This window comes from Micromys minutus (genome assembly GCF_963924665.1).
Source record: "Micromys minutus genome assembly, chromosome: 10".
Lineage (NCBI taxonomy): Eukaryota > Metazoa > Chordata > Mammalia > Rodentia > Muridae > Micromys > Micromys minutus.
The window spans coordinates 20,507,463-20,531,931 of NC_137979.1; the positions used below are offsets into that span (position 1 = coordinate 20,507,463).

The following is a 24,469-nucleotide window of genomic DNA, read 5'->3' on the forward strand; positions in this document are numbered from 1 at the left end:
CTATGCTTGCTTCCTGTAGATCCCTGAGTATCTGTCCCTCAGTGTGGGTTCATGCTCTCTCCTGCCAGCGGTCTTCTCATACCCCTCTTTGTTAGACCTGTTTGTCAGAATTCTCCTGCTGGATAATTGGGCTGTCTGTGCCTCTTGGCATTCTTACTTGGGGTGCTGGTTTTTTAGGAGTCGTGTTTATACAAGTGAACAGACTGACCCTGCTGGAAATTCGTGACTGAAATGACTCTGCCCTTAGTACAAAGTGCCAGCTCTACCTGGAGAGAGATGATTGACATTCTTTGTCACAGCATTCTCTGTCATAACTGTTGGGGACCCTGTATGCTTCAGACCTCTGCCTCCTTACATGTCCTTCGGCTTCCTGTATACCAATTGATCTCTCATTTCTGAGAAACTCGAAGTCACCAGAGAACTGTTCTAGAATCCCCACTAGATTTACAAGCCATCTCCTGTTGCATCTGTTGAGATCCAAGGCTAGTCCCTTTGTCTCTCTCCAGGAATCTCACAGCGCCATTGTCTGAGTCACTCTGCTGCCTTGCTTTTGACAGCTTCCCAACAGCTGTCAAACATACTCATCATTTCCCTTTGCTTAAAACAAAGATTATTTATTTATCACGCTTTTTTCTGTTCACTGTCAGACTGAAACATTGTCAGTGCTGAGGGAGGCAGGTCACTATGGCCCATGGTAGAAACTTGAAAATGCTCTATCTCAAGGACCTTAAGAATAGGCTCTGTTTGAGAGCAAGAAGGAAGAGGAATGAGCACATGGGGAAATAGTATGTCATAGGTCCAGAGAGAGGAGGGACACCTGTTTACACCATTATCATCGCTTCATATATTCACATATACCTTTTGGGAACACAGAGGGAATGGAAACCATGTGTGGTTATATAGGCAAGCATCATATGCTTCTCAGAATTGAGCATTAAGATGGCATTTAATAGTTTAGCAAGTGGGAATAAAAAATAAATAAGTGTATATATAAGGCAGCTGCCTGTCAAGCAAGAAGCACAATTTGGAACTTGGAATAAATTCTAAAACAGGCCACCAATAAAAATCTCAGTTCCTAAAAGAAGAAATAACAGGCCACATTCTCTGACCACAGTGTAATGAGGCAAAGTATTACCACTAAAAATTTTCCAGCAGCTTGGCTGTTGTGGGAATGTGTAATGAGTTCCTGTTATTTCATTGTTAATTGTTATCTGTATGGCCTTTGGTAACAGAAGGTGATATCAGGAAGTATATTGTAGATTCTTGTCCATAGCAGAAGGGGTGGGCTGGAGAGATGACTGCTCCTCCAGAGGATATGGGTTCAATTCCCAACACCCACATGGCAGCTCACAAACTAACTATAACCGCAGTTCCAGATCTGATACTCACACATATAGACAAAACACCAAGGTACATAAAAAAATAAAATAATTTTTTGATTGAAGAGAGGCAAAAGTCACTTTTAGAAACACTTACAGTTCTCATTTCATTAGTCAATAAAAATTTATAGCAGAGTTAGGTATTTTACCTCGAAAGGAAGGCAGATATTTTATGACCATTTGTGGGCCTGTGCACTATCAAGTGAGCTCGTCTGTTTCATTCACAGTAAAAAGCTTTCTTTAAAAGCATAGCAGTAAAGTGAACCTAAACCGAAGGGAAACATATAAAAAGGCTCCAGAGTTGGGGTAAAGTGCATCCTGTTGTTGAACTCGTAAGTAAAACTATGAGCTGACTCTGAATGCACCATAAAATATAGGTTCAGCAAGGGTGCCCAGGAGATCCACCAGGAATGATAAAGGCAGCAGCGCCATTACAAAGATCCAGTTGACCCATAATAAGTGTAGCCAGAGAGACGGGATTTCGGGGACTTAGAAGTGAAAAGCTCCATCTTTATGTCTAAGTCACAAGGCCTGAACAGTTTTAGAGACAAAGCCTATTACATTTAAGGCCTAGCTGATTCCTGTCCTCTGAGTGAATTTAGACCACTGCTTGGTTCAGGATAATCTCTGTAGACTGTAGGAGTTCCATTCGCTTCTCTCTTTTGGTTGTATTTTTAAGTGGTACAACCACAGTACAACCGATTTCAGCTTATCCCGACTCACAAGCTCCTAAGACTCAGACTAAGGAGAGCTTTGGCGATCCTTGAGGGGTAGCCCCTAACTTACTTTTTTAGCTACTGGCCTGGCTACCTCCCCAGATAGGAAGGAGAAAGGGGGGAGGAGCAGAACCTGAAGAGAGGGGAGGACACAAGGATGCACGATACCTGAGCACAGGTGACCAGCCAGGTGGCAGAATGTGGGTTGAAATAAATGAGGATCTTTAGTTATGATCAGTTATAGTAGAACCTAACTATGACTAAGGTATTTGTCAATATAATCTGAGTCCTCATTTCTGGGAGTATGGGCCTGGGAGGCAGAGCCTGGACCTAACTTCAACAATAGGCATCATATTCACTCTGAAGAGAGGGATAGCCCAAGTCACTTCCTAACAAATCCTAGAAACCACAAAGGATGGTGGCAGATGTCATGCTGAAGAGTTCTACTAAGTGCTCCCTCCTGTGAGAGTCATGAGCACCTTAAGAAAGAATTGCTGTGCTTCAGAAATGGCACTTGAAAGTTTTGAAATAAACTGAGAAACTGAATGCAAATTTTCTATATCAGGAGAATTAAAGACAAGATATTTAATGAGTCTGAAAACATGTGACACCAAGTACATCAACCATAACTGTACTTTTAACACTTTATATATAGGTAGGTGAAAGACAGCCTAACAACAAATGTATGCCATTTACAAGGACATCCCAAAATGACCAAGCAATAAAGGTTTGGGAATGAGCAGAGCCTTAACCTCTAGTGCACAAAAAGGAAGCACCCATTACAAGTACCATTTAAAGCAACAATAAGAAAAAAGAGGGGCAGGAGAGATGGCTCAGCGGTTAAGAGCACTCACTGGCTGCTCTTCCAGAGGTCCTGAGTTCAATTCCCAGCAACCACATGGTGGCTCACAACCATCTGTAATGGGATCCGATGCCCCCTTCTGGTGTGCAGGTACACATGCAGACAACATACATATATTTCTTATTGCTCAGTTTGAAAAACTTTGTTATTTATAGATAACATCCTTCATTAGAGAAATAATTTTCAGGTTGTTCTGATCTGATCTATTTTGAATTATTGGCTTATCTTTTTTTCTTTTTTTTTGCATATGCTTCTTAGTTGGTTTAGCACTACTGGTTGAGACTATTTCTCTACTGACCTTTGATCTTTGTTAAAAGTCACTAAAGGTCTCACTTATGACTTCCTTTGATCTAAATGTCTAACTTATTATCCTTTGGCTTGTCTGATGGTAGCCATACAATAGACTTTGAAATCAGATAACACCTGACTTCATCTTCTTATTGTGTGTAAAAGGCCAGCATTGGCCCTACAGTCAGCTGATGCAGAGCTGACAGCACTGCGCCTCTGTCCATGAGCAGGGTAGTTGAGGTTTCAGAGTCACACAGCGTTCATGATTCATTGGACTAACACGTAAGCATGACAAATACCTTAGTAAAGTGAAACGCTGGGTGGCTTTTGTATCTTTGAAGGGAAATTCTTTATTAATGTATGGAAATAGGATTTCAAGGTAATATGCATTGACAATTGGAATTTTAGTGAATATGTGTGTGTATAATTGTGAACGCACTTGTGAAAATCAGAGGCCAGCTCATGTGAGCTAACTCTGTCGTCCACTTTACTTGGGTTTCAGGCACTGAGCTCAGGTCCTCGGGCTGCAGGCGGTTCTACCTTCTGAGCCTCCACGTTAGCCCTCTACTGACTTTTAAAAAAATCTTTTAAAACTGATTTGCTCTGGGTGGGTAATTAACTAATTTGTTGTTGACGATTCTTTGAGCTTTTGTATTAGATAATCTCGGGTCCTCAAATAGAAACACTATTCAGTGCCTTTAGCTTTTATTCCTTTTTTGCTGTTCTGTGTTAAAATGAGAACAGCTATCCCTCCTTGCCTTCTTCACCATCTTAGATGTGTAACATCCAAAGCTGGTAGGAACTGCGGCGTCTCTCAGACTGGGCTTCCTCTGTCTTCCACTTCGCTATGCAGCTACTCAACATCACCAATGGATTTTTTCCAAATGCTTTTTCTGCATCTACTCAGTGATGAAGTGGTTTTTCTTAATTTTTGTGTGTTTATTTATGATATACATGTTTTCTGTTACATTTTTTCTTCCTGGTTTAGCATCTGGTTAAAGTAAGCCTAGTCTTTTAGGCTGGAGACCGTAGAAAGCCGATATTTTATCAATCTTAAATGTTTCCTAAAATTTACTTTTTATAGGAAGGATTTTAATTTTATACTCACTTCTTTGATAGGTATAGTAGGGCTCTTTAGGTTATGGTTTTGTTTTGTTTTTTTATAAGTGAGATTCCCCCACCCCTATCCCCCAACTCTGTTTTCCACTGTGATAATTCCTGTTCTTTATCATTTCCTCTCTTGGGGTTTCATTTGCTCTTTCCTAGGCTTTTATGATGGGAGCTGAGATTGTTGACTTGAACATTCCCATTGCCGAGTGTGTGGTTTATGTCAACTATACTAAGTGTCTCCTCCTGTGGTTTTTTGGAAAGCACTTTGGAAAACACTGGGTTTGCTGCGCTAGCACATGCGTCTCTTTAGAAGGCTAGTTGGATAATTTTTTTTTTTTTGACTAAATTTCTTTTCACTATAAATGTCACTGTCTAGATACATTTGTGGGTTTTCAGAGTTGGAGGACCCCTGTGCACTGTCATGGTGCCTCTCTTGGCAATTTAGGAATGGAGGAGTCAGTGAAACTGAACCCAGAGGTTGGGACTTGAGGGGACCGTGTCATAGAATTGAAGGAGCTTGGAGATTCTCAGGCCCATTCCTCTTTGTACTAATAGAAAGCAGTGCAGGGTCAGAGAGACAGTGAGATGGGCGAGTCTGGGTAGAAGAGATTCACCGCCACTGCTGCTGGAGGGGTGAATGTCCATCATAGGGAAGGAAGAGGTCTGAAGAGTCACCTGTGGAGTCCTCACTTCCAGATGGGGGTGGGATATGAACAGATCTGGGGAGAACACTTTTAGTTTGGTTATTTTATGTACGTGTATTTTGTTTGTTTGTTTGTTTTTGTTTTTGTACTGGCTGTTGGATTCTTGAGCTTAGGGCAGTCAAGCATGCTTGGCAAAACAGTTCCATTGGGCGACACCCCTAGCCTAGTGTTTAAAAATACCCCTTCTCAAGAAAGTCGTCTTTAAAACTTGGTATTATAGTGTTGTGTAGAAGTCGATCAGAGCAGGAGAGTCCACGGGCTCTGAAGGCTCATGTGTGAGAGTGAGCAGGTGTGTTGGTACACACACTTTATCCTTGCAGGGAAGCAGAAGCAGGCAGATCTCTGTGAGTTTGAGGCTAGCATACTCTACACAGGGAATTCCAGGACAGCCAAGGCTAAACTAGAGATCAGTTTAAACAAAACAAAAGAGTAGATGAGAGTAAACCGCCCTTCTGTTCTGTCTTACAAGTGGTTTTTAATTCTTTTGTCATAAATTTCCCCATTTTTATATCACTCCACTTTTCTCCTTCTAGTCTCTTAGAATATTAGAGAGAAGTAGAAGAGAAATACACTCTTTCTGAAAATGATGAATTCAGAGGGAAAGCGGTCACTGCAGACAGCTGGCGCAAGCCGTCTCACCAGCACCAACACAGTGTCCAATGCCAGATTTCTTTCAGTGGATTAAAACCCCGAAGGCCTGCCACGGCTGGTAATACAAGCAAAGCCGTGCTTGAGCGCTAGGGGGGCAGGGGCAGTGTTGCTTGACTAGGCCAGGTCAGGCCTGCAGGAAGAAGTGGCAAGGACCCTCACGGAGGGCACTGAGGTCTCTTAGTGCACACAGAACTGCAGTGAGCCAGTAGTGGAGCCTGTGTCCTTGTGGGACAATGGGACAGACATCGAATCTCTATTGTCAATGTTGCATGTGGCTGCCAGGGTGAAAGCTGACAGGATCCATAGGTGATAGTAAGAATGATTGGGCCAGGCTGGGACACACCTGTAGTTCTGGTACTCATGAGGTGGTTACAAGAGAATCACAAGTTCAGGACCAGCTTAGTAGCTGACTCTAGAGTTAAACAACAACACCAATGAACACTAAATAGTGAGAATGAGGTAGAATATTGTTCACTGTGCAGGATAGGAGAAGTCACCTTAGAGCTCTATAGCATAGTCGGTGACTATAGATTACAGAAGAGCTGACAGACAAGATTGCGAATGTTTCCCAAGAAGCAGTGATGGCTTAGTTGATGGGTATCCCAGTGTCCCTGCTCATATCATGATGTTATACATACACTGAAATATCACATTGCATCTCACATGTAAGTACAACTTGTAAGAACTTTTTAAAAACCTATTTTAGAAATAGTGTTGAAGATGAGTGAAGTTGTGCAGCCTTTAATTCCAGCTCTTGGGAGGCACAGGCAGGTGGATCTGAGTTTGAGGCCAGCCTGGCCCACAGATTGAGTTCCAGGACAGCCAGAGCTACATAGAGAAACCCTGTCTTGAGCCAGGTGGGCAAGTGGCACACACCTTTAATCCCAAACTTGGGAGGCAGAGGCAGAGGCAAGTGGATCTTTGTGAGTTCAAGGCCACCCTAGTCTACATAGTGATTTTTCAGGAGCCAGAGCTACATTGAAGTAAGATTTGAGTGGGAACCAACACAGTAGCAGGGTTTTTTTTTTTTTTTTTTTTGGTTTTGTGTGTGTGTGTGTGTAACTCAGTGTAATATAGAATATATGAACAGATGTGTTTTGTCTTTTGGGTACCTGGTGGCACAGGGTCAGTGAGCACAGATGAGAGACAATAAAGTAGTGGCCTGTACCAGGGCCTGTGATCCACAGTGCCTCTTAGAGCAGTAGCAGACTTGTTCAGTTCTGTTAAAAACATAACAGCTGGAGTGTAGTTCAATGTAGTGCTTGCCTGACATACATGAAGCCCTGGGTTCAGTCCCCAACACCACATGTACATACACACACTGGGCAGTAGGAATAAGAATATTTGCAAGTAATTAGAACTCTTTTCCTATTAACTTTGCAGATGTGGATTCAGGTTTTTTCTTTTTGCTTGAAAAGTCTGATTGCTTAAATTATTAAATCACTTTGAAATGTTAAAAACTGAATAATCATAAACACCTAGCAGAGTGTTAGTGTGCGCTCCTTTGTTGTGTTTGGGATCTGTCAGTCAGCTTTTTGTCAGTGTAACAAATACCTAAGAAAAATGGTTTAAGGGAGAAGTGGTTCATTTTGACTTGAGGCCGTGGGTAAGCCTCACATAAGCTGTCCTGACTAGTTGTGGGTGTTCATGAAATCACCTAGAGAGCAATGAGTCCTGTCTGCATCCTGGTTACCCCCAGAGCGTGTCGCAAAGCAGTGGGAGCTGATAATGATTTAGGACGGAGATCAGGTTCTTGAGAAGGACCACTACTATTTTATAATCTGTTACTGCAACTGCATTGTATAACACATTGTAAAATTGGGCAAATGGTCACTTTTTTGTTTTCTTTTGTTTTATAGATCGTGAGGACCAGTCGATTCTTTGCACGTAAGTAAACGAGTTAACGCTGGATATTTAGCACTGTTGCTGATTCTTTTTGGGGAGGGAGCTAAGCAGGGGTGTGATTTAGACGGCGTAGTAGGTCAAGGCTACAAGTATTCAAGATGCTCGCATCTGATGTTGCTGCTTTGCTATCAAACAAGACTTATCACATTTCATAAGTTAAAATTGTAAAATTTACCTCCTTAGTTTATATGTCTAAGTAAGATGGCGGGAGAGTTCAGCACGATTTCATTTCTATTCAACAAGTGTTTATTGATCATCTCATGCCTGTGTATTGTGTGGCCCTGGATAGAACAGTATGATGTGATCCACTGTATGTAGTGGAAAGATGGCTTTGACTACACATGGACCCTGGGCTGGAGGAGATGAGTTAGGAGGCCGTGGTGATGGAAGCCAGGAGATGGTTATGAATCTACAAAGAAGCAGTTGAGTATAAGGGGTATCCAGTCCAAGAGCCAGGTTTACTGGGACTTGGTGGTTTATGTGCCCAAGAAAATAAATAGATTTATTGCTAGAATTCGGCTGTCTCCCTACACGGTGGGAGCAGATTAGAGTGGCACATACCAAACTTGGTAGAGTGTCTGTGCTCAGCCCTAGTAGGAATGCACTCAGGGGAGAGGCCTTGGCTTGGAAATACAGAGCTGAGGAGCCGCAGTGGGAGGCTGTAGAAGCTGTGTGCTGTATTTGGACACCTCAGGATAAGCATCACTCAGGAGATACCAGAGGAAGACACTGTGAAGAGCTGCAAAGTCCATAATGACCCAACGGATGGTGACATTGTCAAGGGACAAGGGGCCTTTCCTGAAACGGAGTGTTCAGGGTGTCTGCTGCCTCCTCATACTGAGTGAGGTGAATAGAAGCCACGGAAGATGTGGATGTTCAAAGGGCTTGAGCGGTGGGGTGGGAAGGGCCTGGAAGCCAGGCTGGAGCTGAGAAATTAGGGGAAAACAAACAAACTGAAAACTAAGACCTACTGTTTCTCAGGTCAAGAATGTGAACAGAGCAATAGCTGACTGGTGGGGGCCAGCAGAGGGAGATTTTATCTCATTGTTGCTTTTAATGTGGCCAAGAGGAGATGCAGGGGAGGGAAACAGTGCTATAGTTAAGAGTAGCTGGATGGGGGCAGGAGGAAGGAGAATTTGGAAGTGCTAGAAGGCACCACAGCTCTCCTAGGGGGATGTCCACAGAGAACTGGGAACTGAGAACCCTATCCTATGCTGCCTTTTTGGTTTTTTTTTTTTTTTTTTTTTTTTTTTTTTCTTTTCTTTGAGTAGAAAGCTTGCTGTTTAGTATGTCGAGGGAAGAGAGGTGTAAGAGAAGAAACAAGAGTCTGCTTTGTCATCTGAATTTTCTTCTAGCATCATTTAACCTCAAGGAGTTACATAAAGAAGTCTCCCGTGGAGCCTCATGCTCAACATGGTCAGTCCCGTGAGAGGACTTAGCGGTTCCTTGCCACCTCGGTCTGCAAACCTGACCACCTTAGTTTGTTCCCTGGTACTCATGTAAAGGTAGAAAGATGGAAGAAGAGAACCAACTACCCAAGCTGCCCTGGTCCTCCACACATGCCCCATGGCACACCCCCTACATACGCACACGTGCACACACATAACTTACTCAGATAAGATAAAAGTAACAATTAAAAATACTGAGCATGGCCGTATGGTCCTGCTGTTTTCCAGCAGCTGTGTTAGACTCACTTGGCTATCCTAGTATATATATAGAACAGGCTATCTCATGTGGGGCTCACTCCTGCCTCTGCAGCCAGCTGTGGGTGCTGGCTAACTGTTAAACATGGTGCCATGGCTTTTCTAAGTGTCTTGTTATGCCGATGCTGGTATGGGACAGCTGTATTCTGAGAGCAGCACAAAGGTACATGCTCAGACTCCTGCTGTGTCCCGCTCCCAAGGCAAACATAAGCCCTGGCCGGAGTGCACCTGGGACCCACTACAAAGTGAAGTACGAAACAGTGAGCCGTCCATAGTCCACCCACTTAGGCTGCTGTTTTAAAACCAAATCAACAGAAGGTGGTAGACTCAGTTCCTGCTTATATTGTGTTGTTTGGACTTGGGCGATTTTTAGCAAGGGCTTGTGATCATAGGCCAGCACTCAGCCTCTGAGATATAACCCCAGCCCTCTTTCTATATTGAAAACAGTTCTCACCAAGTTTTCCAGGCTAGACTTGAACTTACTGTGTAGTTCAGGCTGGCCTTGAACCTGCAGTCTTCCTGCCTTAGACTCGGAAATCATTTGAGATTGCAGGCTGTGTCACAGGGTTCTGAAAACAACAGACCCCTTACAAAGGAATGGCTTCTGTCAGCAGAATGGAAGGTGGTGACCTCCCATCTTTGGTTGCTTCAATGGTCCTCATAGGCATTAGCACTTGTAATTAGGTGGGTGTGTCATTTAGAGTTGTTTATTTAGGGTGTGTCATTTAGAGTGGTCAGAGGCTTGTGTTCATGAGCTTGTCTTCTTCTAGCTGAGTTGTCTCTGCTTGACTCAAGTAGCAGCCATTATGAACAACATTTGCTTTCTTTCCCATTCTTTTTTCATTTAAAAATTATTAAAATTTCATTATAAAGAACTTTAAATTTTTTCACATAGCAAAATTAACCCAAACCCAAAGTCTGTATATCTCAATGAATTCTGTACGGTTAGAACAGCCATTCTGAAGCAGTTGAGCTTCACGTTGGATTTACTCTTTCTTTATCAAATATGTTCTTACACACTTACCCACCACCAAAATACCAAAAATCCACGATGGAGTTAAAACTAGAAAAACAATTAGCTTGTCCTCTTTAATGATTCAAGTGACGAGGAAGGACTCACTCTTTTCAATTGTCATCTTACCCCAGGGTCTTATCATTAATATTGTCTGACCTAAAGCAATGTTGGAAAACTCTACAATGAACTGCATACACACACCGCCCAGGCTCAACTCGCATACTCTAGTTGATTTATTGTATCCGCTGTTTGTCCTTCTATCTACCCATCAGCCCATGTTTATGTTGGAAGGTCTGGGGCTTGCTTATGTACTGAAAGAGCCAGATGAATAGGAGAAAAGAAAAGGTTTGTTTACACATAAACTAGCGGTCAGTGGTGATTGTTTGGTGTATGTATGAGTATGCATATGTAATAGAATATATGTGGAGTTCAGAGGACAGCTTGTGGAAACTGGTTCTCTATCCCAGGTACTGAAACTCAGGCTGGGCATCTAGTACCTGTTGAGTCACTTCTCCAGCCCAGGAAGAGTCATAATTGAGAAAATGCCTCCATAAGATTGGCCCATAGGCATGTCTGTGGTACGGTATTATATTACTTAATAATTATTGATTGATCCCAGCTCATTGTGGATGTCACTCGTGGGCAAACAGTCCTGGGCTATATAAGAAGTAGGGTGAGCAAGCTGTGAATAAGTATTGTTTCTTCGTGGACCCTGCTTGGTCCCTGCCTAAATCTCCCTCTGGGATGGAATATTACCCAGAAGTTTAAGACGAGCTAAGCCAAGCTGAATTTAGTCAGTGTTTTGTCACAGTACCAGCACCCTAAGCCGCAGGAACTGTCTGAAAGGTCTTTTTAACTTTTAAAAATGTGTTTATTTATTATGTACTTTGGCGTTTTGCCTGCATGTATGTCTGTGTGGGGGTGTCAGATCTCCTGCAACTGGAGTTACAGCTAGTTGTGAGCTGCCATGGAATGGGGATTGAACTCTGGAAGAGCAATGAGTGTTCTTAACTGCTGAACCATCTCCCCAGCTCCCTAAAGGATCATAACCTTAATGGTCCAGTGGAGGAGGTGAGGGCTTCAGTTGGGAAGTTTGGAGCATTACCTCAGCTTTTCTATACTGATAGACAATTGAGTCCTCGCTTCTGAATATAAAAGGCCAGGTTTTCTTGAGCCAGGACCCTCCTGGGAGTGGTTTAAGGGTACCTGCCAGGTACCGAGATTTTGCCTAAGCTTAGGCAGTGTTTATTTTGGTGGTTGCCGATTGTCTAGCTGTATAGTTTAAAATAATTTTCACTTATTTAGTAAGCTCTGATTCCCTTCAGTTAGTGATCTTAAGTCCAAGTGTTAATAAATTAGCACAATTCTCCCTAAATGTTTTGCTTTATAGAGAGTTCATACTTTCATTTGGAGCAAAATCCATAGTATAATGGGGTCAACACATCCTAAGTATAGTTTTTACTGAGTCATTTGTATAAGCTGAACCTCTCTTAAGATGCTGTAATATTTAACAGCTTTTATATTTATATCATAAAGTAACATTGTAACCCAAAAATATGGAAATGTGAAACATTGTATCCCAGGTTTAACAGATGATGTTCCTTGGTGCTTTTGAAAATCCAAGTGAAGTATTTCAAGAGTATGTTCACCTCTGCCTTATAGTGGTCCATAGCCAAACTAAAGTTCTGTACTCTATGAGGAAGTTATTTTGTATTTATTATTTAGTAGTTATTTTATACAAAGTAGCTGTTTACACAGTATCACAAATCAAAAATTGAAGCAATGTGGGTTTTGTTTATTTAAGTGAGCAGGTACTCCAGAGATTACTCAGCAGTTAAGAGCTCTGGCTGCTCTTCTCGATGACTTGGGTTGGATTCCCAGCATGCATAAGGTGATTTGCAGCTCTCTTCTGGATTCTGAGGGCATGCATACATGCATGTATGTAGTGTACAGGCATTTGTGCAGGCAAAACACTTACACATATACAATGCTAACAGGCACATATAATCTGTACATAGTTTATAGTCTTTCTTTAAGCCTTAGCTTGTAGTCATTTGGTTTCTAATTGCACTTCCTATGAAGGTTGAACTTTCAACTTACACACCCAGAACCTCTTCTGCCCCATGTTTCTACTGGGTGAGAGCTCTAAAGACTGACCTGGTATCTGAGCCTGCAGACCACATTTGCAGACCAGACCCACTTCTGGTCATTGTGAGGACATGCCAGGTATCTTTAAAGAGATGCTCAGATGCCACTGCTGAACTCAAAGGAAAGTATAACTCTCTGTTGACTCCCCATTCGTTAGTATTAAGGCTGATAAAGCAGTTGCCCATAATCTCACTTTATGACTCTGAATTTTAGACAAGCTGATAACCCCAGATTTCTTTTTCCTCTCAAGTATATTTTAGTATAGTTTAAGAATTGTTTCCCGTTAAGATGTGACTTTTACGTGTTTTAAATTTGCATTGATGTTTTGCCTGCATGTGTGTCTGTGTGAGGGTGCCAGATCCTATGGAACTGGAGTTACAGACAGCTGTGAGCTGCCATGTGGGTGCTGGAATTGAACTGGGGTTCTGGAAGCCAGTGCTCCTAACTGCTGAGCCATCTCTATAACCCCTTGTTTTGGCTTTTGTATATTAGCTATCTACCATATACAAATATCCAGAGTGAGTTCTGCGCTGAGGACAGTTGGTTATTTTGAAGAACAGTATACCTTGAAGTTTCAAGATAAACAAATGTGTAGAATAGATTAAATATGAGCGGAGGGCATGGCTCACTTGGTAGAGTGCTTGCTCGGCGTGCACGATGCTCTGGTTTTGATACCATAAACTAGGCATGGTGGGCACACCTGTAATGTGAGCATTGTAATCTAAGGTAGAGGTAGGTTCAAGGACTTCTCTGGCCACATAGTGAATTTGAAGATAGCCTAGGCCAGCTAAAGTGACCAACCATATGGTGTGATTGAAAAGCCATTGCATGGTCAGACGGACATCTGATGATCTTATTCCAGTCCACCATGCCTGTCACACAGTCTCTTTAGATCCTAGTTTGCTTTTCCTGGAACTCTGTTTCAGATGTCCTCAAGCTATAAAACTTTGGGGATTTTTAGATTGCCCACTTTAAATTATAACTGTGCTATAAGAGAAAAGAGGAAACCCATGAAGCCACTGGCAGAAATTTAAGAAGCTCTGGGTAGAAATTTGTGTTTGTTGAGTTTGTTTTTTTAAGTTGTAGGGGAATGGTGGGACTGGACGGCACACACCTTCAATTTGAGCACTCTGGAGGTGGAGCAAGGGAAAGAAGAAGCCAATATCTTTACACATGCCCACACTTGGGGCCACTTTAAGACTCCACAAGGAGCTGGGGTTAATGTGATGGAAGGGGACTTGAACGTAGCCAGTCTCAATCATAAAGTCTCCAGCTAGTAATTGGCCTTCTAAAGGACTGACTGATGTTTGTCTTTGGTAGTTTTTATTGGTAACTATAATTTTTAAATATTTTTTAAAAATATACGTTGTTTCAATTATAGTGGTTTAAGCTTTGGAGAAGGTTGTTTATAGAAATAGGAAATTAGCTAAAAAATAAGCAGAAACTAGAAACCTCTGGGCATCTAGCACAGATTATTACTTTTAGATTCTGAAGTTTAAAACTGTAGAAGACTTGTCTGCCTGTGTTGTACCTGTACTTGTGCCTGTGTGTTGTGTGTACACGAATAAAAAGTAGAATGCTAATTTTTAAATGATAGGAAACCACGTATTATTATACATATATTTAGTATAGAAAACGGGTCCCATAGGCAGAGTTTAAAGGCAAAAAGCCCTGACTCCCAGAGTCCTGACGGATTAGGCTCATGTGCTCATTTCAGAGTGCCAGTCAGATGAGTAATGGGAAAAGCGGAGGGAGATGTGGACAGTGTGGTTCAGGGGGGGCGAGCAAAGGGGTCCACTGACTTTCTCCTCCCAGTCCATTTTCAGGTGTGCGATTTAGGAAGCACCGAGGCATGGTGGAGCTACCGTGGTCAGTGTGGTCTGCTCCGTGCCATCTTAGTTCTGGCTCTGAGAGGTGGCTTAAAGAAGTCTAATTGCAGGGAGCAATCTGGCTCCCTTGAAATGAGAGCTCCTTCTTAGGGGCGATCTCGAGTGGTGATAGCTCTTCAAGGTACTGACAGTTCTGGAAAACAAGATGAATACAGATTTTTTTTTTTTTTTTTTTCTGGAGACTTGGGGTATCTTTTACAGGGCCTAAGACAGAAATTTGTAAAAGAAAAAAACTGATAGGAAAATGCCTCAGTTGCTTTTCTCTTGGCACCTTCAGCCTTGCAGGGGGTGTGGATAGAGGAATCACCAGTCAGTAGCTGGCCATGCCTTGTAGTACCTTGCACAGGTAAGCAGGTGCTGGCCAAGTAACGGGGACAGTGAGGAGCTGTGCTTTTCAGACAGAGCCGCGTCCAGGTGCTGCTCATTGCACGAGGCACGTGGTGATTGTCAAAGTGAGGTTATTGAAAGCAGGACCTCACAGGACACGTCCAGAGAAGAGAAAGAAGGAAACGGTTCCTCATCGGCAGAACTGAGGTGCAGAAGGGATTCACAGAAGGGTTCTGGAGTAGCCGTTGTGTGAGTGACCTGCTTCTCTGTACTGTTTATTAGGGGTTTGTTTCCATTTTTATATCCCTTTGAGCGGCTAATGAAGACTCTAGAGCTCAGTAGAGCATGTGAAAACAGATAAAAACTCCTGATAATGTCCAGCTCACTTCAGCAGGCCTGACAGGTGGCACCACTTGAAGGATGAAGCTGCACTGCATTTCTTGGTGGGAATGAAGCCACAGTTTCTGTTGCCTCCTGGTGGAGTTGCCAGTCTACTGTGCTCCCACACTTCCAGGGTTCTTCTTGTCCCCTGCAGCAGAACTCTGCTGAACTTGGTGCTTGCTTCTCTTTACTTTTTTTTTTCCAAAAAAGTAATAATGATAATAATAATAATAATAATTTTCTTATTCTGTGTGTATGGATGTCAATGCACCACTTGCATGCCTGGTGCCCGTGGAGACCGGAAGAGGGCATCAGATCCCCTAGAACTGGAGTTATAGACAATTGTGGGCCACCATGTGGGTGCTGGGAATTGGACTCCTGACCTCAAAAAGAACAGCCAGTGATGGTCTTACCATGAATCACCTATCCAGCACTCCCTCATTTAGGGTGTTTTTCTCTTCTCAGCTTCTGCCTGTTGAAGTATGTCATTTCCCACCTTTTGTTTTTCCCAAGAATATTATATTGATGTTTCCATGATCTCATTAACATAAGAAATCCATCCTTTTTGTTGTTTGTTACTTCCTGTTGGTATTTTGTCACCATAACCATCATCACTCTTCATACCACTGCCAGCCATGATTCTAGATGCTTATGTGCTGTTCCGTTCTATGAAGTAACTTCTAGTCAGTCTGTATAGTAAGCCTCAGATGACAACTTACCGAGAACACTACAGTAGGTAATGTGTTTCTGGTCTTTCTATTTAATAACAGAGATAAGTTCATTTATAAAGGGAGAGGCTTATTCCAGCCCATGGTTTCATCCCCTGCTTGGTTGGTTCCATTGTTGACATCGCAGAGACCAACATGGCAACAAAGCTGTAAATGAGACAAGCCGGTGCTGGAATCCCAGCGTCCCTTTCAAAGACATACCGTGGTGACTTAATTTTCTTTCACTGCGTCTCCTTCCTAACAGCCAGTAGTGCCATGAGTTAGAAACCAAGCTTTCAACATGAGAGCCGAGGGACACTCAGTGCCTTGTGGTAAAGGAAGGACTTTAATCTAAGCAGGTCATACTTGTTCCATAGTTCATGGTCTTAACCACTGTATCATCATTGGAGATTACAGACATAGGTTCTGGGGTTTCAAACTCAGGTCCCTATACTTAGCACAAGTTTTTTACCCACTGGGCTATCTTTTTGACCCAAAAAGCAGCTGTTCTTGAAGACCTGGGTCATTTCCCAGCACCCACGTGGTGGGCTAGCAACCATCTATAATTCCAGGTCCAGCGATCCAAGACCACTTTCTGGCCCTTGAGGACACTGCATTCACATGGGGTACAGAGTACATGCAAGCAAAACTCACAGACACATAAAATAAAAATAAATCTTTAAAAGAGAAAAAAAAGTATACTTGAGTAAAACCCAAGAATTTACCATGAGCTCCCAGGGTTCATGGCATTTCCTGAATCTCCTTGATCAGCACCGGCTGCTGTTTTCTGTCACCGTCTGCAGTCAGATGGTCCGAGAACACACTAAGCTCTTTTCTATTTGGCGCCTCTGCGTGTGTCTCTCCGTCTGCCTGAATGCTCTTTGGTCTCCTCACCTGCTAGTTCTTGATTGTCTTGGAGAAGGGATCTGGCATATGAAGGCAGCTTGTCCCTTCTCCTCGGATTCCTCCCACCAGCGTCTGCCTCACCTCTTTCAGAGAATTCATCCTGGTTTGTAGTCATTTTCCCCTTTTATGTCATGTCTCATCCCCAAAATTTGAGCTCCCTGGGACATGGACCTTATTCACAGCTGTTATCTCCAGCACTTAGAAGAATGACTGTCCCATGGAAGCTGGTTCCTAAGTATTTGGGAATGGCTGAATAAAGGCATAAGAAAATCATTACAAGCCAGTGGTAGCCAGATTGTTAATGTGGTGATTGAAGGACGTTACTGACAGGAACCCTGAAACCGACCGAGCATGGCCTGCAGTCATTCATTTGTTCAACAGAATTCATCAGACTGGATTTGCTAAGCTGATGGAAGACAAATAAGCGTCTTCTTCCCTTGTTCTGAATGAAAGAAGAGATAAAATCATCACTTTCCTTAAAAAGCCACTTTCCCTGGATGCCTTTATCTCACCCACCACTTTGGTTGGTTTATCTTTTGTTTCCAAAGAATGGTGCTAATGGTTGCTAATTGTATTTTGAAAGTCCCTGCTTTGTGGTGCTGGCCTTGAATAAGTGATGTATAAGAGAAACAAGTAGGCAAGGTGAAGATCTCAGACTACTGGATCCACACTGGGATGTGCTCATCTGGGCCCAGGAATTACATTTTCTCAAACTATAATTTTTTTTTTCAGGTTGACTAAAGATTCAGCTATAAAATCTGAAACTTTTCAAAGGTCTAGAAGAAAACACAGATGTAATAATACAAATTACATAAAATGAGAATTTAGAAGGATATAATAATCTTAAATGCAGGCTTTCAAATGTGGGCAGAAACCTTATTAAAAGCTTGGTAGGTTTGAGTACTAAGACTCAGAAACTTGTAGGAGAAGCAGAGGTGGCTAGTGTATCAGCCAGGGTTCTCTAGAGAAACAGGATTGCTCGTGTGTGTGTGTGTGTGTGTGTGTGTAAGGATTTACTGCAGTGGCTTGCAGGCTGTGGTCTGGTGAGTGCAACAGTGGCTGCCTCCTGACGGAGAGGCCAAGCATCCAGTAGTTGTTCAGTCTTGTAGGCTGGCCGTCAGTATGTGTGGGATCCCCAAGGAGTAGGTTCTAACACCAGTGAAGAAGGCCTCGGCAGCAGAATGGATGAATTCAACAGCAAGACTGAGAACAAGTAGGCAAAAGACAAAGCTCCCTTCCATGTCCTTTCCTGCGGCTGCCATGAGAATATGTAGTCCAGATTTCCGGTGTGTTTGCTGACTACCGTGTTCCAGATTTAGGGTGGGTCCCACCTCAAATGATCCAGTCAAGAAAATTCCCCACAAGTGTGCTCAAGCTGCTTGGGTCCTAGTTGATTCCATATATATAGTCAAGTTGACAACCAAGATTAGCCATCACAGTTAGCAACATGAGGTGTGACTATAAGTCAGTAAGTAGTTTGTGTCTAGGATCACCAACTTTGGAACTAGGAGGGAGCAGATCTATGCCTACTTTTCAGTTAGAATACCGAAGCTCAGAGATTGTTAACTACTCCTGTAGCTGGTCAGCAGGGTCCCTCTGCCCAGCTGTCCTGTGGTTGAGGTTGAGGTTAACCAGCTGCAGAGTACCCTAAGCCTGCTGGAAATTGAGGAGTGGTTCAAGTATAACTCCGAGGAGAGGAGTCGGGATTCGCTGGGAGAGCAGAGTGGCAAGAGAAAGCACTGAGTCTGTGCTTGTGCGCCTGAACTGCATCTACAACTTCTACAATATATATGATCTTGTATAAATATATATATTGAACTATAGCAAGAAACTTACAAAGATAGTTTATATATAACATTCTAATGTATGTGACTATTAAAAGAGTAAACCGTTGCTTGTTTTCTGGAGACCTGAACTATTCTGAGCATGGGGGTGAGAACCCGGGTGTCCCTGAGAGCACAGAGGTTACATGGGCTCAGACAAGAACCAGCCCATGAGGTCCTAGGATCAGGAGCCCTGTGTGTGAGACCAGTACCAGTGGGAAGGTTTCCTCTGGCTACAACATGGGCTCGGCCCTGGGAAGGCTCCGTGCTTTGGAGATGAGCGCCAGTGCCCAGCAGGCCTCCCCGCTGTCAGCTCCTTTTGCCGTCTACAATGGAGTGTTGGTTTCTGTCAGTGCTACTGGAGGTTTCTGATGCACTTATTGAGGTTTTGTTTTTCTCTTTTTCCATGACAATTCAGATACATTTCTCTTTGTTCATGGAAGCTCTTACCCCTAGAAGCAGAAAAATGTGTTCTGGGTATTTTCCTGTTTTCTCACCAGTATTGCCAATGACTATTTATTTGATTTTGCTTAATATCTCCCCTCCCCCTTTCTTTTTCCAAGATAGGGTTTCTCTGTGTAGCGCTAGCTGTCTTGGACCTTGTAGGCCAGGCTAGCCCTGGAGATCTGTCTGCCTCTGCCTTCTGAGTGCCACACCACTAAAGGTGTATAGTGCCACGCCCATCTTAATAATACCCTTTAAAAAGTAATTTGTTTAGACATGGTGGCTTAAGCCTTTAATCCCAACACTTGGGAGACTGAAGCAGGAGGATCACTGTGATTTCAAAGTATTAGTCTCATTGTAAGTTCTAGGCCAACTAGCCTTGGCTACAGTAGGAGACTCTGTTTCGGATCCACAAAAACAAGTGCATGTGAAAACAGTGCTCGGGTGTGCTCATCGAAATGATGGGGAAAATGAAAGATAGGTGCAAACTCTTCTCCGCAGCCCAGAGCTCATCTTTTGATGTACATTTTTAATACATTATAAGAGAGAAAATGATTTCCAAGGCGATACAGTGGTGATAACAAGGTTTCTAAGAGTTGTATCAGTTGTAATTTTGGAACACACGTGCTCAGCTCTCTTCTTAAAGTAGCTGGTGTTGCTATTTTTTTTAGGGGTGAGTCGGGTGCCGGGAAGACAGAAAATACAAAGAAAGTCATTCAGTACCTTGCCCACGTTGCTTCTTCACACAAAGGAAGAAAGGACCATAATATTCCTGTAAGTCTTTGCTTTGTTGCCTTTTGTCTATGTTTCATTCTTTATAATATCAGAGACAAACCTGGAAAGCCCAGCTGCTCCAGCAAGCAGCTCTTTGGCCACGCCCCCATTCAGGAAGAGCCAGGCACAATGCAAGAAAATTAGCTAGGCTTTCTCACAAGGCAAATGTGAATTACGAATTATGGCTGTGGCTTGAAGCCCAATTTATAAATTAATGAGCAGTGCCTATGAAGATTTATGTCAACCAAACGAGTGTGTCTGTAAATAATTTTAGTGGTTCTTTCCTGATTACAGAGTACCTATGGCTGCTGCCTATAGCCACCCTGGGCTGGGGGATCTGTGGGAAGAATCGATGGATGATAAAAAGATTAAAAACACAAGCTATGGGTGTCAGTGAGCCTCTCATTTTTTGAGATGTTGTGGTAGTTTTGGGAAGCCTGCGTTGCCAGCCGACCCAGCTCCTGCTGCCTGCCGACTTGGTGTTTTGTGCTAATGTCTGCTTATCTGTTTGTAATGAGCAGCAGGAATCGCCTAAACCAGTAAAACCCCAGGCAAGTGATTTTCTTTGTGCTTCTCATTGAGTGCCTGCGCTGACTTCTGTCTCTGGCTAGAGCCTCTCTCAGAAACAAGTAGCTCTCGGCTCTAAGCAGAATCCCTTCTAAAATGAGAGCTGACGCTGAGGTGTGTCGCTGGCGTCCTCCCTCTCACAGCAGCATGTGTTTGTGCTTCCTACTGTGTTCTAGATCAGTCTGAGCGGTTCCCCTGGTACCGTCATGCTGAAGTGCATGTTTGTGAAGTCTGCCATCTTAGGTGGGATGCTCTTACTATTTAACAAGCACATGAAACCTTTGTTTTGTGCTGTTCATTACATTTTAAATTTGGGATATAACCTTGAAAGTTGTACCCTTGGGGACACTACATTTTTAACCTGTTAAGTTTTGATGGCATTGTATAATTTATGCCTGTGTGTTTTAGCCCAAAGGCTTGCCTTGTTGTACTTAATATTCCCAATAAGCTAGAATTTTCTTTGTGCTGGGCTACCTTTTAACCCCAGAATTTCCAGCACTAAACAAACCACAAACCAGAGCTGGATTCCATTTCCTGCTTCCCAGGAGTTCTTAAGGAGCAGGACATGATCCTCACCAGGGCACAGCAATGGTTTTCATTTGTCTGTCTTCCCTGAGCATAACAACATCACTAGTTTAAAGCAAGAAGCAGTGCTATTGAGTCATGGTTGATCTATTAATACATGTAGAAAATCATACAGAAGAGCTATCACAGGTACAGAGATTCTCAAGTATCTTTGTTATCATTCACGATGAGAACCTGTCCACCCCCAGAGCTCTACCTGAGAAGGCCTGTGGTGTTCTTCGCGACTTCCTGCAGTCCAGGCCTGCCGTATGCTTTGGAAAGGTTACTGAATGAATAGCCATGCTATGGGATATGTAAAGGCTTCTTTGGTAGTTGAAAGAGGACAACACAGACAAGAAACCAGCTTTTCTTTGTGCCTTCGAGGTGCACTCTATGACCTTTAATCTGCCCGTAGCCTGAGACAGCAATAAATACACAAGATAAGGAGTTAGATTTTCCTGGTTCTCTGAAACACAGGAGCCATTGTCATTTATAATTTGTTTCAATGTCGTTTTAAACTACAGGGCATCCTAGTTGTATGTGAGTAGCATGCCACACTTGGATGTCTCAGGGGTTCCAGCCCATCCCTGGAAGCAAGTTCTCCCAAAGGAGGAGGCTGATGCTTTGAGCTATGCTATCCCTGCTGGGTTGCACGTCTCTGCATGTACTGTCTGTGCACAGCCCCAAGGCTGCCTTCCCACATTCATTGCTACCTTAGTCAAGTTGCTAGTAGCTGTATGGTGTATTTAAAAATATACACGTATTGGTTCTTAGTTGCTCTCCATCACTCTAAAGAATATGAGTTTATAAAGTAGTCCCTTGGTACCTTGGTGAGATCAGCTTGAGGCCTCTCTTCTTATTCTCCTCGGATGCCAAAAGCCTCAGATGCTCAAATACCATATATAAAATGGAGCCTGTACGGTCGGTCCTCTTGTGTAATACAAGTCACACTACAGTACTTTTAATGTCTGTTACAATATATGTACTGCATAAGTAGTTGTTACAGTGCTAAAGGGGGCACCTATATGTCCAATATAGATGTTGCTTGCCCCCAAAATAGTTTCATTGCATTTTTGACTGAATTTGGGGGTGTGAAGCCTGCAGAGGACTGACCTTGCAAACACTATTTGTTTTAGTTTCGCTGTTTTCTTCCCTCTCTCCTTTATTCCACTGGTTTCTGAATTTGCATTGGACATTGTTGGCCAAATACTGCAACACAATTGACACTGTACAGTTGCCCATTTACACATGCCAGCTCTGTTTTCATATAGTCAGAGCCACACAGTTCAACAACATCACAAGTGTAGGACATTTTCAGTTTTTGCCTTCCTACAAGAAACCCCTCTGTCCCCTGGCAGTCACCTCCCATTTCCTCCTGTGCTGGCAGCTACAAGTCCAGTTTCTGTTCCCTGTGTATGTGCCTATTTTGGACATTGTATATGGATGAGAATCATTTTCTGGCTGTTCTTTCACTGAACATAATGTTTCTGAGGTTCAGCTTACATTGTATCATTAGAAGTACAGTTTGCTTTTGTCGCGGCCTAAGAACATTCTGCTGTATTAAATACAGAGTCCCCCTTTCAGTGTCCACTCAGAAGCCAGCAGGCACACGAGTTGCTTCTAGTTTGGGCCATTTTGAACATTTAGGCATTTGCTTTGTAGGGACACTGACTGTTCACGCCTAGACTGGGATTGCTGGGTCATGTGACAGCAGCAGAGTAATGCTCATCCACACTTGGCGATGTCCACACTTTACTATGACCACCCGAGCGGCACGGCTGGTCTTTTATAGCTTGAAAATATGAATAAATAAAAGAAACACTGGTTTTCAAATTCAAGTTACAAAAGTAAACTTCAAGGGAAGATTTATCTGTGAACTTCTAGGTATGTTTTATAACATAATTGAAAGTTATATTTGGCTTTACGCCCTCGGTGCCACCCACCAGGCAGCTGCAAGCACAGTACCACTGTGGGGTTTTGCCTGACAGGTCGAGGCTTTACCGTGTCCATTGCTGCTCCAAGCCTCAGTGTGGGGCACTTGAGAGTAGATTTGGAAATGACTGGTTTTTCAAGCTTTACCTTCACTTAGAACGAGGACTTCAAGCCAGTGTACACGCCTCTCAGCCTTCTTCAGTGGCCTAAGCTGCTGTGAGCTGAGGCAAAGGTAGCAAAGCCGATGGGAATTGGGCCCTGCTGTTTGAAATTGGAATCTGGTTTTCCGCTTTCATGGAGCACTTGGGCTTGACCCTGCAAAGTCCAGTGGATCCTTGTCCCATGCCTCATCTTCTACCAAGGCTCTGTTGTACACTGTAGAATAAAATGAGAATGCAGTTGTCACCCATGATTGGAAAACCTTAAAACAATATATAACTAAATACTTAGAATTTTATAATGATTTGAATAATGTTTCCCCCACATCTGTAGAGAACATTTGTTGTTATCATATAGAGTAGAAGCAAAGGTAAGTGCTTGCCTACCTCTAATGGGGACAAAAAATTGTCATTGTTCCTTGGTAATTTTTAGAGATAGAAGTACATTTCCATAATTAATGTATTAATTATGATTGTGATAGTAGTTTTACCATATTAGCTTTGTATAAGATCTTTCTTGATCTTTCTGATGTCTCGGATGTTTTAGGAGAAAAACAATCCCATGACACCATTAATAAAGCCAACAGCAGTGACACATAATGCTACAATGACTTTGAAGCCACAGCCCAGATCTTAGGGCTGCCTTTTGGTCACCCACACTCCCTTCCCAGGCACTACTAGGATGTTTTAACACTTATACATCCGCTCAAACATTTGCCTGTGTCATTTTGACCTGCTACTGACTGAGATAGGGAAAGGAATTGGTAAAATAAATGTGACCAAAGAATCCCTGTTGCCAGGCCTAGGGATGGGAAGCCAGGGGTGTTGTACTTACTTGTCTCCCCTTTAAATTAGGAAGATACCTTAAGAGAGATTGTCAGTCTTCTCATGATTTGGAAAGATGGTGCACGATTTTAAGGGAACTATATTTCAGATCTTTGTCTCATGTAGGCACCTTACTTACCACAGCATCCGTTTCCCTGACAGTTTCTGCATTCCCACCCCGAAACCTGAATCTAGTAGCATAGACAAGAAGGGGCCTTTGGCGGGCCATACAACTGGTGCAGAATTAGTGTGCCACAAGCATTACAAGATCTCAGTCACAAACACGATGATGGAATAGCTCAGTCCCCCCACCCTGCAGTGTTAGGGATGGAATGCATGACCTTGCATGGGCCAGGAAAGCGTTCTGCCTCTGAGCTACATCCCCAGCTCATACTAGACCTCAGTAATAATAACTCTCAGTAATCTAACTTAGTTCAGGATTCCAAACATCTTTAAAGTTAGTGGCTGAGGCAGGTGGATTCCTGGGAGTTGGAGGCCAGCCTATTATAAACATAAGTTCAAGGACAGCCAGGGCTGCATAATGAGCCCCTGTCTCAAAAGAACCAAAAGAGGAAGGAAGGAAGGGGGAAGTTGTTAACATATACAGAGATTTCCATAAAAACAGCTTTAAGCCTTTAAGTCAATAAGCTAAGATTCACTATAGAGCCTGCCCTGAGCAGATGCTAATGGA

The 24,469-nt window shown here is 43.0% G+C and overlaps 1 protein-coding gene across 2 annotated transcripts in view; it reads left to right on the forward strand.

Moving 5' to 3' along the window:
- Positions 1–24,469, forward strand: part of MYH10 (myosin heavy chain 10) — a 123,546-nt gene that overhangs the window by 31,138 nt on the left and 67,939 nt on the right. For both annotated transcript variants that reach the window (XM_080923430.1, XM_080923431.1), the window contains exons 4-5: positions 7,570–7,597; positions 19,630–19,732. In XM_080923430.1, coding sequence (XP_080779556.1) covers positions 7,570–7,597; positions 19,630–19,732 — 131 coding nt within the window. The remainder of the gene's footprint in view (positions 1–7,569; positions 7,598–19,629; positions 19,733–24,469) is intronic.